The 13351-nt window shown below is 45.8% G+C and overlaps 1 protein-coding gene across 2 annotated transcripts in view; it reads right to left on the reverse strand.

Annotated features, from left to right (window-relative positions):
* Positions 1 to 234: 234 nt before the first annotated feature.
* Positions 235 to 13351, reverse strand: part of LOC144125805 (uncharacterized) — a 75256-nt gene continuing 62139 nt past the window's right edge. For both annotated transcript variants that reach the window (XM_077659513.1, XM_077659514.1), the window contains 2 exons: positions 12500 to 12610; positions 235 to 4268 (listed from right to left, as the gene is read on the reverse strand). In XM_077659513.1, coding sequence (XP_077515639.1) covers positions 4123 to 4268; positions 12500 to 12610 — 257 coding nt within the window. In that variant the 3' untranslated portion in view covers positions 235 to 4122. The remainder of the gene's footprint in view (positions 4269 to 12499; positions 12611 to 13351) is intronic.

The following is a 13351-nucleotide window of genomic DNA, read 5'->3' on the forward strand; positions in this document are numbered from 1 at the left end:
CCAAGTACCTTTCAACAACTTTTCGAATCATAAAATGCAAAAAAAAAAACAAAGGCAAAATTGTGCCAAATAGCCTATGCTCTGTGCAAATTTAGGACTGCATTTCTGAGTTAAGTACTCCCGCATTTGCACTCAAGAATCCAAAGAAAATGATACCTCATCTTGGATCACCAATTCCCACCATAGATGTCCAAAAAGTGCTACTATACTTTTGCTTCATACAATTTTTTTTTTCTGCAAAAATTTTAGAAAGATCACGCAATAACTTCTGAGTTCTCTGACCAAATTAGTAGGTTTAAAGTTGTTCTGATCTTAAGTAAAACACTGCTCTACCCACATAGGTCTAGCAATAGGCCAATGCACAAAGTTTATGTTTATGGAGGTTTAACGTCCCAAAGCGACTCAGGCTATGAGAGACGCCGTAGTGAACGGCTCCAGAAATTTCAACCACCTGGGGTTCTTTAACCTGCACTGACATCGCACAGCACACGGGCCTCTAGAATTTCGCCTCCATTAAAATTCGACCGCTGCGGCCGGGATTGAACCCACATCTTTCGGGCCGGCAGCCGAGTGCCGTAACCACTCAGCCACCACGGCAGCCAATGCACAAAGTGTTTTAGCGATATGTGCCGAACATATTCTTGAGTGAAGGCGGTGGTGGCATAAATGAACAGGCAGGATTAGCCTTACGGTGGCCTGGAATTCAAAAGCTACGTAACCCACTTTTAATAGTCTACCAAAATTTTATTACGGCGCACAAAACAGACTGCAACAAAACTAATTCTGTACTGGTAGAACCAAAACAACCCAATATGGCAGAGAATACAGCACAATGACTACTGATCATGCTCCAACAGCACGGCCAGTTACCCTTGGCTTTCTTTGGGGCTATTCCCTACCCATGCCTTCGATTATGAAGAACAGAAATTATAAGACGTCCAGTTCTTCATGCCATTTTTCACAACCTTCAGCAAAACCAACTTAGCTTCAATCAATTCCACCCCCGATATCACACAAGTGACCTTCCCAAGTTTGGCCATGCTTCAGAACTCTACATTTGCCGAGTCTACATATCTACGATTGGCCAGACAGCTTTTACCACAATGAATACCACTTGAAACCCACCCATTAACATTTTTTGTCATGTATAATACTAACGGCACGAATAATGCTGGCAGTCATGCTGAATGCAGGGAATACAGACAGCCTTACTGAATTCGTCAGAGAGAGGGCAGAAAGAAAGATGGGATTCTTGACAACACAAAACAAAATGAACAAGATTTGAGGGGAAGCCTAACTCTGCTAGCCAATGTTTCGACAAAAGGACTTTCCCAGAAGAAGACAAGTCCTCTCATAGAAACGTTGGCTATCAGACCGAGGCTTCCCCCTCAACCATTGTTCCCTCTTTTTGCGTTGTCATGATTTCAGCAAATGCGATTAAAGGTCCCAGGATCCTACTTCCTCGAAACAAACGGTTTGGTTTTATATGACTTAACGTCCCAAAGCGACTCAGGCTTTAAGGGATGCCGTAGTTGAGGGTACTGGATAATTTCGACCACCTGGAGTTCTTTAACATGCACTGACATCACACAGTACACGGGCCTTTAGCATTTTGCCTCCATCAAAATGGGCAGCCGAGATCGAACCCACATCTTTTGGGTCAGCAGTTGAGCACCATAACCACTTTGACACTGATCTCTCTAGAGTTACTTAAATTCTTAAAACTCTAAACATTTGCACACCCATGCCTAAAGATAAAAACATTTCACAAGGCGCACACTTTATATTACAGCCCTTCCTCTACACATGTACCCCATGTAAGGTGCCAGTGAGCTAGTTATTTCCAGCAAAAGTAACTCTGTTTCTACTTAAGCTGCACATATGTAGTGCGTGAGACTTGACAGCATCGAAGCTGTACCTCGGGTGTGCTGTTCAATTATTCTTCTTTGGATGCTACAACAGAAAATGGTGTGGTAACACATGAAAAGAAAATGCCTTAAGAAGTGCCATCTTCACATGACACTTCTCAAGGAAGCTGCCTGGCGTTTTCCACCATAAATCTGTAGCACCTGCCAGCTATTAGCTCTCATTCTGTATGTTCTATGCACTAACATCTGTAACATGCAATAATGCAGGCGTATACTAAATTTGCAGTTTTGAGCAACCAATTGTAACACTGAATTCCAGTACTACTCTTATACAGCAAGAGAAATTCGTCATATTCACGCGTGAATACTGTCAAACCACTAGCTCACATGCAATGTACATGAAGACACCACTGCTGGTATGTGCAGTTTCCCCAACTGCTTTGTGAAGTTTACAGAGAGCAACACACTCCACCACACCACTATGCACATGCATTACCAGCATCAGCTCTAGCTTTCACAACTGTGTATAAAGGCAGCCAGCAAGGTACCTCCGAAAGAAACCTGGCAAAAAAAGAAAGCAGGGCACCACAAACCACAAGGAATTCAGCGCTCCCTTTACATGCACAAGGCTGGGGGAAAGAAAACACTCAAGAAGGAGAACGAAAGCACACTTGTGTTTGGTTTCTGCAAAGCAGTGCAAGCGTACAACTGCCAACACCAAAGCGATGATAAACTTTAAGCTATACTACACTTGCATATTCTTCCCCTATAACTCTACAAAGGAGGCATACTAATGTTACGCTGGGGACTAGTAGACGAGTAATATATTTGTAATTAAACGAAAAAGACTAAAAAGAAAGGCAAAAGTGGAGAAAGGACATGCGCAATGCCCTACGCTGGCTCTGTGCACTGCTCTCCTTGGGCAAGCACACACGAACATCAACAATAATAGAGCCAACATGAGCATTCCTGTCAACTGTTGGACTTCTGCAAAGCTGCTGCACTGACAAAAACTGCCACCGCAGCAAAATCCAAGAAATGCGACCACCAAAGAACCCGTTTGCGGTGGAATGCATCATCAAACCTTCTGCTTTCCGAGAGGCAATAGAGACAGTGGCAATGGCGGCAATGTCAGGTGCAGTCTAGGCTTGGTTTGTGGACGGCAGAAAGAGCACTTTTGCCGCCGGCTGCTGCTGCACTGGGATGCCCGGAGGAGTTGATAACAAACAGCAAGGTAGAACTGCAAGGCCAAGTGTCTCTTGCTAACCACCAGTTCCTAAAGGCAGGCTGAGTGTCTTTGGGTACATAGACGTCTTGGCAAACCAAAGTCTGACCTCTGTACACAATAAAACAAACAAAAAAGGAGCAGGGCATGCAGCCAGCTTGAGAATGTCAAGAGGCCACAGAGAGGATTGTGACTGTCTCACTTACCTGCCTTTACAGAGTATGGAAATAAAAAAAAGGTACAACCTAGATCGCAACAAAACAGCACAGCACGGCAAGCAATATCTGGAGGGCCCCTGCATGCCCGGAAAACTAACAAGAGCCAAAGGGGACAAAACAGTGTTGGCATGCATATCTGTCTGCATAGGAAGGAGGCCCGCAGAACAAAATGGCAACCACAAAGGAGGTGTGCACATCAATGGGTAGTTCTCTAACAGGCCTTAAGACACACCCATAAGGGCAATCCAAATGCTTTTTGAAGCCACAGTGCATAACGTGGCATTACAAAGATAAGGCCGCCTCAAGGTGGTCAAGGCAGAAGGAGCCGCACAAAAGAAAAAGAGGCCAGCCAGTTGGTGTTCCATCTCTACAGACTGTCTTACTATGTTCGCAGGATGTAAAGAAGCAACAAGGTTCAATAAAGGAAGAATGCAGCAACATTGGAATTTTCACCACCTTCCTTGAAGTGACATTTTTGGAGGAGACATAGTAAGGATCCATTAACCTCAGTGGCCTGAGCCAATGGAAATAACAGCAATGATGTTGCCTCCCCGTCCACCATGGCACAATTTTGGTAAGATTTTGTCACAAACAGAATAAACAGAGCAAGTAGAGTGGCTTGGAAATGCAGTTTCCAGCTGACTGAGAGAGGGTTCTACACACTGTGCTGTCAAAGAGCAAGGTAGCAATTTCTCGCCGCCCAGCGCCAGTGGCCCCATAGTGGCGTTGCAGCAGGCTAAGCGAGGGCCCCAGGAGCCTCCTTGCCTGCACCGCAACCACTGATGAGGAGCAGCGCGGGCAGCAGCAACCGTCAGTAGTACTCAGAGTCGGAGCTCTGGCAGGGCTCAGAGCAGTCCCGGCTCTCGGAAGAAGACGGTCTGGCCCCCGTGTGGTGGTTGGTCTGATCGTTCAGCAGCTCCGACAGACGGCCCCCCTGCTGGTACAGGCCGCTCACACCTTCCAAAAGAAACAGACCACGGGGGATGCTTCCATCAGGAAAGAAGCCCACAGAAGCAACACTATACGCACATTTGCAGTGCTCTTTGCAGCAGTAATGACAAGAAGGTTGAATTGCATTGCTGCTATTGACTGCTGTCCGTCAAACTCAAATGAGGAAAGGACAAAAAGGAGAGAAGACAAATTAACAGCACATAACCCCGTGGATAGCAAAAAGCTTGAAAAGAAATAGACAGAAAAGACCATAGCCAACTTTACATGCATCACAGAATGGCAGACTCAAAGAGGCTAGAGCATGCCATGACTGCTTCAGAAGCGGGCTCTGTAGAAGGCAAAACGAGTGATTCCTCATTTTTGTAATAGGTGCCTAGACAACGAGGTACAAGGTCAGTCTTTAAAAGAAACTAAAAACATTGCATTACAAACACGAAAACCATACCACCAAGTACACGAAGTGCTGAACACAGTGATGCTACTAGTAAAATGCAACTCGGAACAATTTTTGGATCACTGGAATATCCAATTTGGAGCACTTTGGAGCAGAGGAACATCGATTTAGGAGCAATCTGGAGCACTAAAATTTCCAACCTGGTGCATTCTGAAGCAATAACATTGATTAAGAAGTACTCTGGAGCATACAGATTTTAGTTTCCAAATATTTTAACATGGCAAATAATGTTGCAAAAATTTGAGTGTGATGTAAAGGTGTGTTGCCTAGAGAAGATGTCATCTAGTACAGTGATCAATTACTGCAAATCAATTTTCGCCCGGCACGGCATTCCAGAGGTGGTAGTCTCCGATAATGGTCCGCAGTTCTCGTCCGCCGGAAGGCTTGTTCCCCGTTTGCCAGACACCACTAAACTTCGGAATTTTGAAACCCAACACCGCGAACAGCAGCGAAGAGATTACGATAGACGACATGGCGTACGGCAACTTCCGACCCTTCTGGAAGGAGATGAAGTCTCGGTTATAGACTTAAAAGTGAAAGGGAGCATGGCGTCGCCCGCAAGCGAGCCTAGGTCATATATAGTTGACACTGGGAACGGCACTATACGGCGAAATCGAATTCCATGTTATCCCTTTTCTCAAGCCTGCGAAAGAGGAGAGACACCCCCCAAGACGTTGTATATGACGAATCTCACCCTGGGATTTCAGTTTCTCAAGAAGATTCACAGACAACCTGCGCTGACGCCTCTTACGAGGAATCTCCCCCTGCGACTTCAGTTTCTCAAGAAGATTCATAAACCTGCGCTGACGCCTCCCACCGGCACACAAGGTGTGGACGTTGCGTCATTCCTCCCAAGAGGTTGCTTTTCTGACAGGGGAGATGTTATAGGCAGTAGCCACATGCAGTGGCTAGGCCGTCTGCGTGGCTTGGCTGCGCAGCTGTGCGCCCGCGTGAGGCTCGCGGCGGCTGGGACGTGTCTCGGGCTCGGGCCGGCATTCGCTGGGCTGGAACAAAGCTGTCCGGTTGGCGTCTCAACGCTCTCGTTTTCCTCAACCCAACAATCCTTAAGGGTAACGGAGTGGATTCCAAGAGAACGCAGTGTACCAGAGGGCGGCAGAAAGTTAGGTTGGAGGATGAGATTAAGAAGTTTGCAGGCCGCAGCTGGCAAAGAACAGGGTTAATTGGAAAGAAATGGGAGAGGCTTCTGCCCTGCAGTGGGTGTAGTGAAGCTGCTGATGATGATGATGAAATTACGCGAGTAAATATGGTACCTGGCCCTCATATTTAACAGATCTTTTGCATGTGCCGCACTTCCAGCCGACTGGAAATAAGCCCAAATAACACCTATCCCAAAAACTGAAACTCTATTGCCAACCACCTCACCTCTTTTAGACCCATTCTTGTGCATTTGTGCCAAATCACTGGAAGACCATTTCCAAACACATTTCCGTTTTTCTAGATAGTAACACAATAGTTGATATGCGGCAGCACGGGTTTCAACAAGGGCTTTCCATTGTAACCCAATTACCAGAAAGTATTCATGATCTATCTCTCTGCAGCGTTAGATAATCATAGACAGGCCGACATTAGATTTTTAGGCTTCGAAGAAGCTTTGATTGCTGATGTCATTGCCTGTGAAATCCCCGTCAAGGTCAAACTTTTCGCAGACAACTGAGTAATTTACAATGAAATCTGGAGCGCCGAAGATCAGGTTGATTTAAACACCTCTCTGGCCAAAATACAAGAACGGTGCACCACATGGCAAATGACGATGAGCCACAAAAAGAAAGAAAGAAAGGAAGCAATGACAATCATACGTAAAAAGAAAACTTTAAACTTCACATATTGCCTCAGCAACCATGCCTTAGCTATAGCATTAAGTTATAAATACCTTGGAGTAATAATTACTAGTGACAAGAGATGGAGCACACAGGTCATGTCAAAAAAAAAAACTTTTGGCCTATAAAACATGCATCATATCGGCACTGGAATACGCTGCAGCTATTTGAGGCCCCTACACACAAACGAACGTCAACGAACTTCAAAACGTATAACATAAGCCAGTAAAGTTAATTTATAACTCATATAGCTGGTGCACTTCCCCAACTCAGCTCTAGAGCGGTCGGCGCGGATGGATGTGGAGAGGAGGTGAGCGATATCACCGCCTCACCAACGTTCGCCCCTGCTCTTGGATTCACGATTCACATGGGCAGCAGGGAGGCGCCGACAGGGACGAGCGAAGCGGCCGGGCAGCGGAGGCAGAGGGGCAGGGGTCGAAAAGGAAGGAAGGGGACAAAACAATGCCCCCTTGCCTGGGTTGTGGTGAAAAAAAAGACAATGGGAGAAACAGAATAGATGCTGGATAGGAGGGGAGATAAGAGAAAAGAAACCCGAGGGGGAACAGCCAAAAAAAAGAAAGACGGGAGCGGGAGGCCACATCTCCCGGGGAGACAGGGACTGAACGAACGGTCTCCTCCTTGGTCGGCGGCGGCCGCCAGAGCAAAACCGGAAGCTGCGGCCGCCGCGAGTGCTCTCAAAGGCGTGAGGTGTACGCAGCCGCCGTAACTTAGGGAGGAATTACATCGCTTATGTGTATACCCCCTTTACTAGACGGAAACTTGGAAAGCCTGGACTCGAGGCACTGGCCACGAACGGATTAAACTTTTTTACTTGCTTTATCACGACCAGCTAGGTATTTTTCTTTTCACAGACCGTATCATCAAGTTGGATTGGAAATTGGTTCTTGAGGAAAGGAAATGGCACAGCATCTCAGCTGTGTCCACCACTGGACACCACACCATAAGGGAATGGAGGAAGGGGGGCAGTGAAAGAGAAAAGAGGGAAAGAGGTGCCGTAACTGGAATAATTTCGACCACCTGGGGATCTTTAATGCGCACTGACATCGCACAGCACATGGGCACCTTTGCGTTTCGTCTCTATCGAAACGTGGCCGTCGCGGCCGGGATCGAACCTGGGAACTCTGGCTCAGTAGCTGAGCACCCTAACCACTGAGCCACCACGGCGGGTCAAGTTGGATTGTCTGTGTTCCTTTGTCATGTTTTCGTTTTTCTTTCCTTTTCCCTTTTTTTCAACCTTTGAAATATATATATATACATTTTTATGGGGGGTTTAACGTCCCAAAGCGACTCAGGCTATGAGGGACGCCGTAGTGAAGGTCTCCGGAAATTTCGACCACCTGGAATTCTTTAACGTGCACTGACATCGCACAGTACATGGGCCTCTAGAATTTCGCCTTCATCGAAATTCGACCGCCACGGCCGGGATCGAACCCGCGTCTTTCAGGCCAGCAGCCGAGTGCCGTAACCACTCAGCCACCGTGGCGGCTAAATATATTTTTGTGTTCTACAATCTAACATACTGCTTGCTGGCGTAATGCTGGTTTGTCTTCATGGTGATTTGTTACAATCCTACGTACGAAATATTTAATCCTACGTACGAAATATTTTTGGCCCTATGTATGCCTTGTGTGCCTACTACTGCTTAAAAACTGGCTCTCAGACTAGCAGTATTCTTCTAAATAAATAAATTAATAAATACCCGTATGTGTTCCAATCTTGCTGCCTTCTGCGAGCATGAATGGAGCGACGATATGTGAGCAATGGCGCCGCATATCTGGAGTGGGGAAGAATGCCTAGTGCGGGGGCAGACAATCCGAAACAAACAACGTCGGACGTTGACCCTGCGGGATGTGTATTTCCCACGCTTTTTCTCAGTTTTGCCTACCCAACAATATGAAAGCAAAAATAAAAAAACTACACATATCTTCAAACAGCATAAATTTTACAGGAATAAATGGCACAATCAACGGTGTGCTGAATCCACTGGTATGCCAGTGACCAGCCACTGCTTTCATTTATAACCAGTTTTAGACTTTTTAAATGGTGCTTTCATTCATGCCAATAACCTGTTGTCTGTTAAGATATGTGGATAGCCGACATATGATTTTAGAGAAATTTACTTCACGTGGACACACTCACAATACAAAACTACCAAGTGATGCCGCATAACTACCTTGGTTGCCACGCATTTTCTGGGCTTCCTTAGTAATCAGTGTTCCTACCTTAACGTGCACACGGTAATAAAAAAAAACGAAATTTTTATCACAAGACAAATTGATGACAAATTTTAAACAAGACAAATTGATAGCCCTCATTCCTATGGGCTTCAACTAAGTACAGCGGTGAACAGCCGTCATCACTCACTTCACATGTTTCCGATTCTTTGGGTTTCGCTTTTGGCCATGTGTCATCACAGCGGTGCAATATGCAGAGTCAGCTAAACTGAAAAAAGCTTCCCTTTAGTTTCGAGAGTTCCACTGTGATGTCGACAAGATCATGCCATCGACTCGAATGCGAGAAGGGCACGAGCCAGAGTGCAAGCCACCTCACTGGATGCCAGGGCGACACTGCAGCTATTCACACCACTGGAGCCGGCCGGGACAAAGTTGCAAATGTGCACAGGCCTCAGCACAGGCCCACACTCACTGACTCTACCATCAAGACTGCTCTAAAGAGGATTGTATTAGATTTTGTCGGTTGCACTTTCTGCCTTAAATGGCAGAGGGATGCAGTGACTCCAATTTGTATTGGGCAGAAACCTAAACCACCTAGTGCTGGCAACAGCTAGTCTTGGTGAAATTTTTCCAAGAAGCCCCTCTTTGTAGCAGCAAGTAGCAGATTTATTGAAATGGTGCAGGTTGGCACAGTTGGCACAGGTCTCCCACCACTGCACAATGTTTACTTGAAGAGCACATACTCTGTATAAACAGTGGAATCCACTTATAACGATACCAGATATAATGATATATCGCTTATAACTATCAAATTTTTTAGATCTATCAATTCTCCCATTAATAATAATAATAATAATAATTGGTTTTTGGGAAAAGGAAATGGCGCAGTATCTGTCTCATATATTCTCGCATTGCCCCTATGTAAAAATAAACCGCATACAGTAAAAATTCGTTAATTCGAGCTGAGGCCTGGATCCCGGCACAGCCCTGTGTAATTCAATGGGGGAAAACTCCTGATAATTTGAACAAGTAGGCATCCGCTATGGTTAATCCGTACTAGGAGCCCCAGGCTGACACTGCTGCTTGCTGATAGAAGTTGACCCATAGCGAATACAAGGCGATGCAAATTTACTAGAGATGTAAAACAATGAAAAAGAAAAAATCCAAGCACACGAGGCTGGCGGAGCCCGTGCCCCCGATGCTCCGGCTCAAGCCGTTCAGGGTTTCCGTTGTGCCGCGGTCAATAGGTCACATCATGTGGTGTACACAGCACAGTATGGCAGTTCAGGCTCCGCCGCGATGCTTTTTGTTGGTGGACAGCTACGTGGACAGCAGTGTGGAGACATTGGAGACCTTGAGTGACGCTGATATAATTCAGGCTGCATGCTTTCAGCAGACGCCACAGGGCTCTCGTGCAGTGAGCACAGTCGACAGTGATGAGTCCCGACTGTGGCGACGAGCCTATGCCACTGTCAAGTGCATGTAGTGCATGTGAAGTAGCGTTGGCGCTCGATGTTGCAGCGCGCTACTTATCTGCCAATGAGAACTCGGACGTTGCGCTAGAGCTCTTAGGCAAGCTGCAAATGATGCTGATGGAGTCTCGGCACAAAAAACGCAAGCAAATGCACATCACTGACTACTTTTAATTTTGACAACCCTGCCCCGTAAATAAACAAGTTTTGGAGCATAAATAGCATCCTATAATCCAGCACAAAAGCTAGCCGCTCACGTGAATGCATTCCAGTACTTTTTTCTGGTGCATAACTGGCTGATCAATTTATTTCATTTGCCATTAGGACCGCATGAATTTAATTCTCAGAATCACCCGCCAGAAATGTGTAGTAGCGCCTAGCTCGCGATATAGAGTCTAGATGTGACTTCTTCGGATCCTACCCACGTGGCGGGGCGCAATGACCGCTCATTCGAGCACCCATTCGATAATTCAAACTTCTTCGCTTAATTCGAACAATTTTCCGGTCCCCTTCGACTTCGAATTAATGAGCTTTTACTGTACAACGATACAATTAGCGGCGAAATAACGGATACAGCGATAGGATTCCGGCTGCCCGGAACGTGTTTATGACCGAAATTTGCCCAAAACTTTGATAAAAATAATACTTTGAAGTGAATGACGTAAAAACTGCAGGAACAGATCAGCGCGATTAAATCTGTGGGGGAGCATTGCCTATGGCCTTGGGAACCGAGAGCTATCGTCGTCACAATCGCTGGAGGGAGGAGCTTGCTTGGCGGCCGCCATGCAACGCTGTCTCACACAAACATAGTTTCCGCCCATTTGTGCGTTCATGAACTGGGTAAAAAGTTGCACCGACTAAGCGCAAGGCAATATCTCCAAACCCCTCCCCTTTCCCCAATTTTGGTTGGTGAGATGGTTGAGAATTTACCTTTTTTTTCTAAGCGCTAGGTTTTCTTGATGCATTCCCCCATTTCATGCTGTCCGCAGTGCAGACATTGGCAGTGCACCAAGAATCTGCGCGCCGATAACATCATCACTGTGTAACATCATCACGATGGTCATCTTTTGATGGGAGCTCTGGAGGGGGTGGGGGTGGCTTGCTCGGGGAACTTGGCAGCGCGCCAAGACGCTGTGTGCCCTTGACAGAAGCCCCGGTGCTGGTGGCTACATGCTTGGGGTAATACCTGAATGCATGGGGGAATACATGGGTGTGTTCTTTTTACTTTTTTTCTGCCGGTCCAGATATAACGATAATTGGTTCTAACAATCGGATCTTCCGGTTTTCTCAGCATCGTTATCTGTGGATTGCACTGTACTCGCAAGCACAGCAGCCCAAGCGTGCTGACGTGTGGCTCTCCACTTTTCTTTACAAGGCTTACAAGGTTTTACTAAATCTAGAGCACATCTCTGACGTATGCGCGACAGCAGGCGTGACGACAAATGGGCGGCCCTGTCGGCAAGAATAGTCTGACCGGTTAGTATAAGTTTGGCTTTTAAGAGCTTTGTGCCAGCATGCATTGACAGCAGCTCAACCAACCAACCTAAAGCGCTGAGTACCATACCAGACGCCGAGTGGCACGTTGCTGGTGTTTTCTCCACTGCTCCCCTTTTTCTCGCAGCTTTGGCGCCACTAAGCCGTTTCCTTAGTTTCCGCCTGCGTGATTCTCTTCTTCCAGTACATTGAAACTGTACGCTCGTCACATGCCATTCACTATTATTTGTCACATATAATGGTGACGCTTGGGAGGAGTGTTAACATGGCAGTGGCAGAGCTCTACCATGATGCACCGTGAAGGATGTGGGAGGCACGATTTTGTAGCAGTTCTGCTTCGATGCTCCCGACAGAATGAATGCAACAAAGCATTGATGGAAACGTGAAAAACAGTCACTGCAGCGCTAGCCTCATCTCAAAATCAGGCAACCAGTGACTGGTCTTTCAACAAATAGGTTTAATGTGATGCAAGCAGTTAAGTTTTTTTTTATGGCCATCCAATAAATAAATTTTTCTGGTTCCTTCAAGTTCGAATTAACGAGCTTTTTACTGTACAAAAATTAGAGACTATGAGACACACTACCAATGTTTCAATTAACGCTGACAAGCAGACAACGCCCTAATACTCTAGCACAGAGAGGAAATAAACAATTTACATGATAATGCTGCCATAGTGCTACGTAAAAATCTGTGACGTTACATTCACAGCTATTTGCAGAAAACCCATGAGAAACCATTCTCTCTCCCTCCAGAAACCTTCAGTGACAAAGAAAGCACAACTCACGTGAGAAACCATCCATCCGGAAGGGACTTGACGAGGGCATCACAGCCAGGATAAGAGCAAGGCACTCGGCTACTTCGTTGCTCCTGGCACAGGAAAGTGCAGGTGTGTGGCCTAAAAAACAAAGCGCAAGATGATACGAAAAAATCCTTTAAGCTGCCTTCGGACTCACGTGAAGTGCGGGGCATGAATATCGGAAGGAGGGGAAGATAGAAAGACGGGGAGGCCGTATGTGCAAAGGTGCTTGAATGTAAGAAATATAGCAAGTGCAGCATATACAGAGAAACCCCATTACAGCTAACATGGAGAGTGCAAATTATTGGCTATATTGAATTGTTTCTAAATATTTTAAACAAAAACATGCATTTCCTACTTTATAATATTGAATACGGTTTCCGTAAAACGGATACCGTATTTACACGATTCTAAGTAGACCTATTTTTCAAAATTTGAAAATCGGCACCAACATTTACATACTATATCACATTTTTTTTCTTCTGATTTTTGATTTCTATTCTTTATCTAAGTTGCTTTCTAGACACAAGACTGCTCACAATCTGGTGGGCAGGTTATGATGACGTCACAAGGTCATGTGACTTCTCTCAACCAATTACTAATTGGCACCTGCTGCGGTGTGCAGGTTGTGATCATGTCACAAAGTGGCCTCTCTTGACTAATCAGAGAATTTCACCTCTGACATCAGTAGTGCTTTCATGTGATGACAACAAAAATGCTATCATTAACACATTACACACAAAATGAATCAGTGAACGCACAATGTGCTGCACCTTTCACAAATTTTTCCGGGTTTCATATCAAGTATAGCATCAGACTGTTCCTGAAGTGCGACACTTG

This window comes from Amblyomma americanum, chromosome 3 (genome assembly GCF_052857255.1).
Source record: "Amblyomma americanum isolate KBUSLIRL-KWMA chromosome 3, ASM5285725v1, whole genome shotgun sequence".
NCBI classification, from domain to species: domain Eukaryota; kingdom Metazoa; phylum Arthropoda; class Arachnida; order Ixodida; family Ixodidae; genus Amblyomma; species Amblyomma americanum.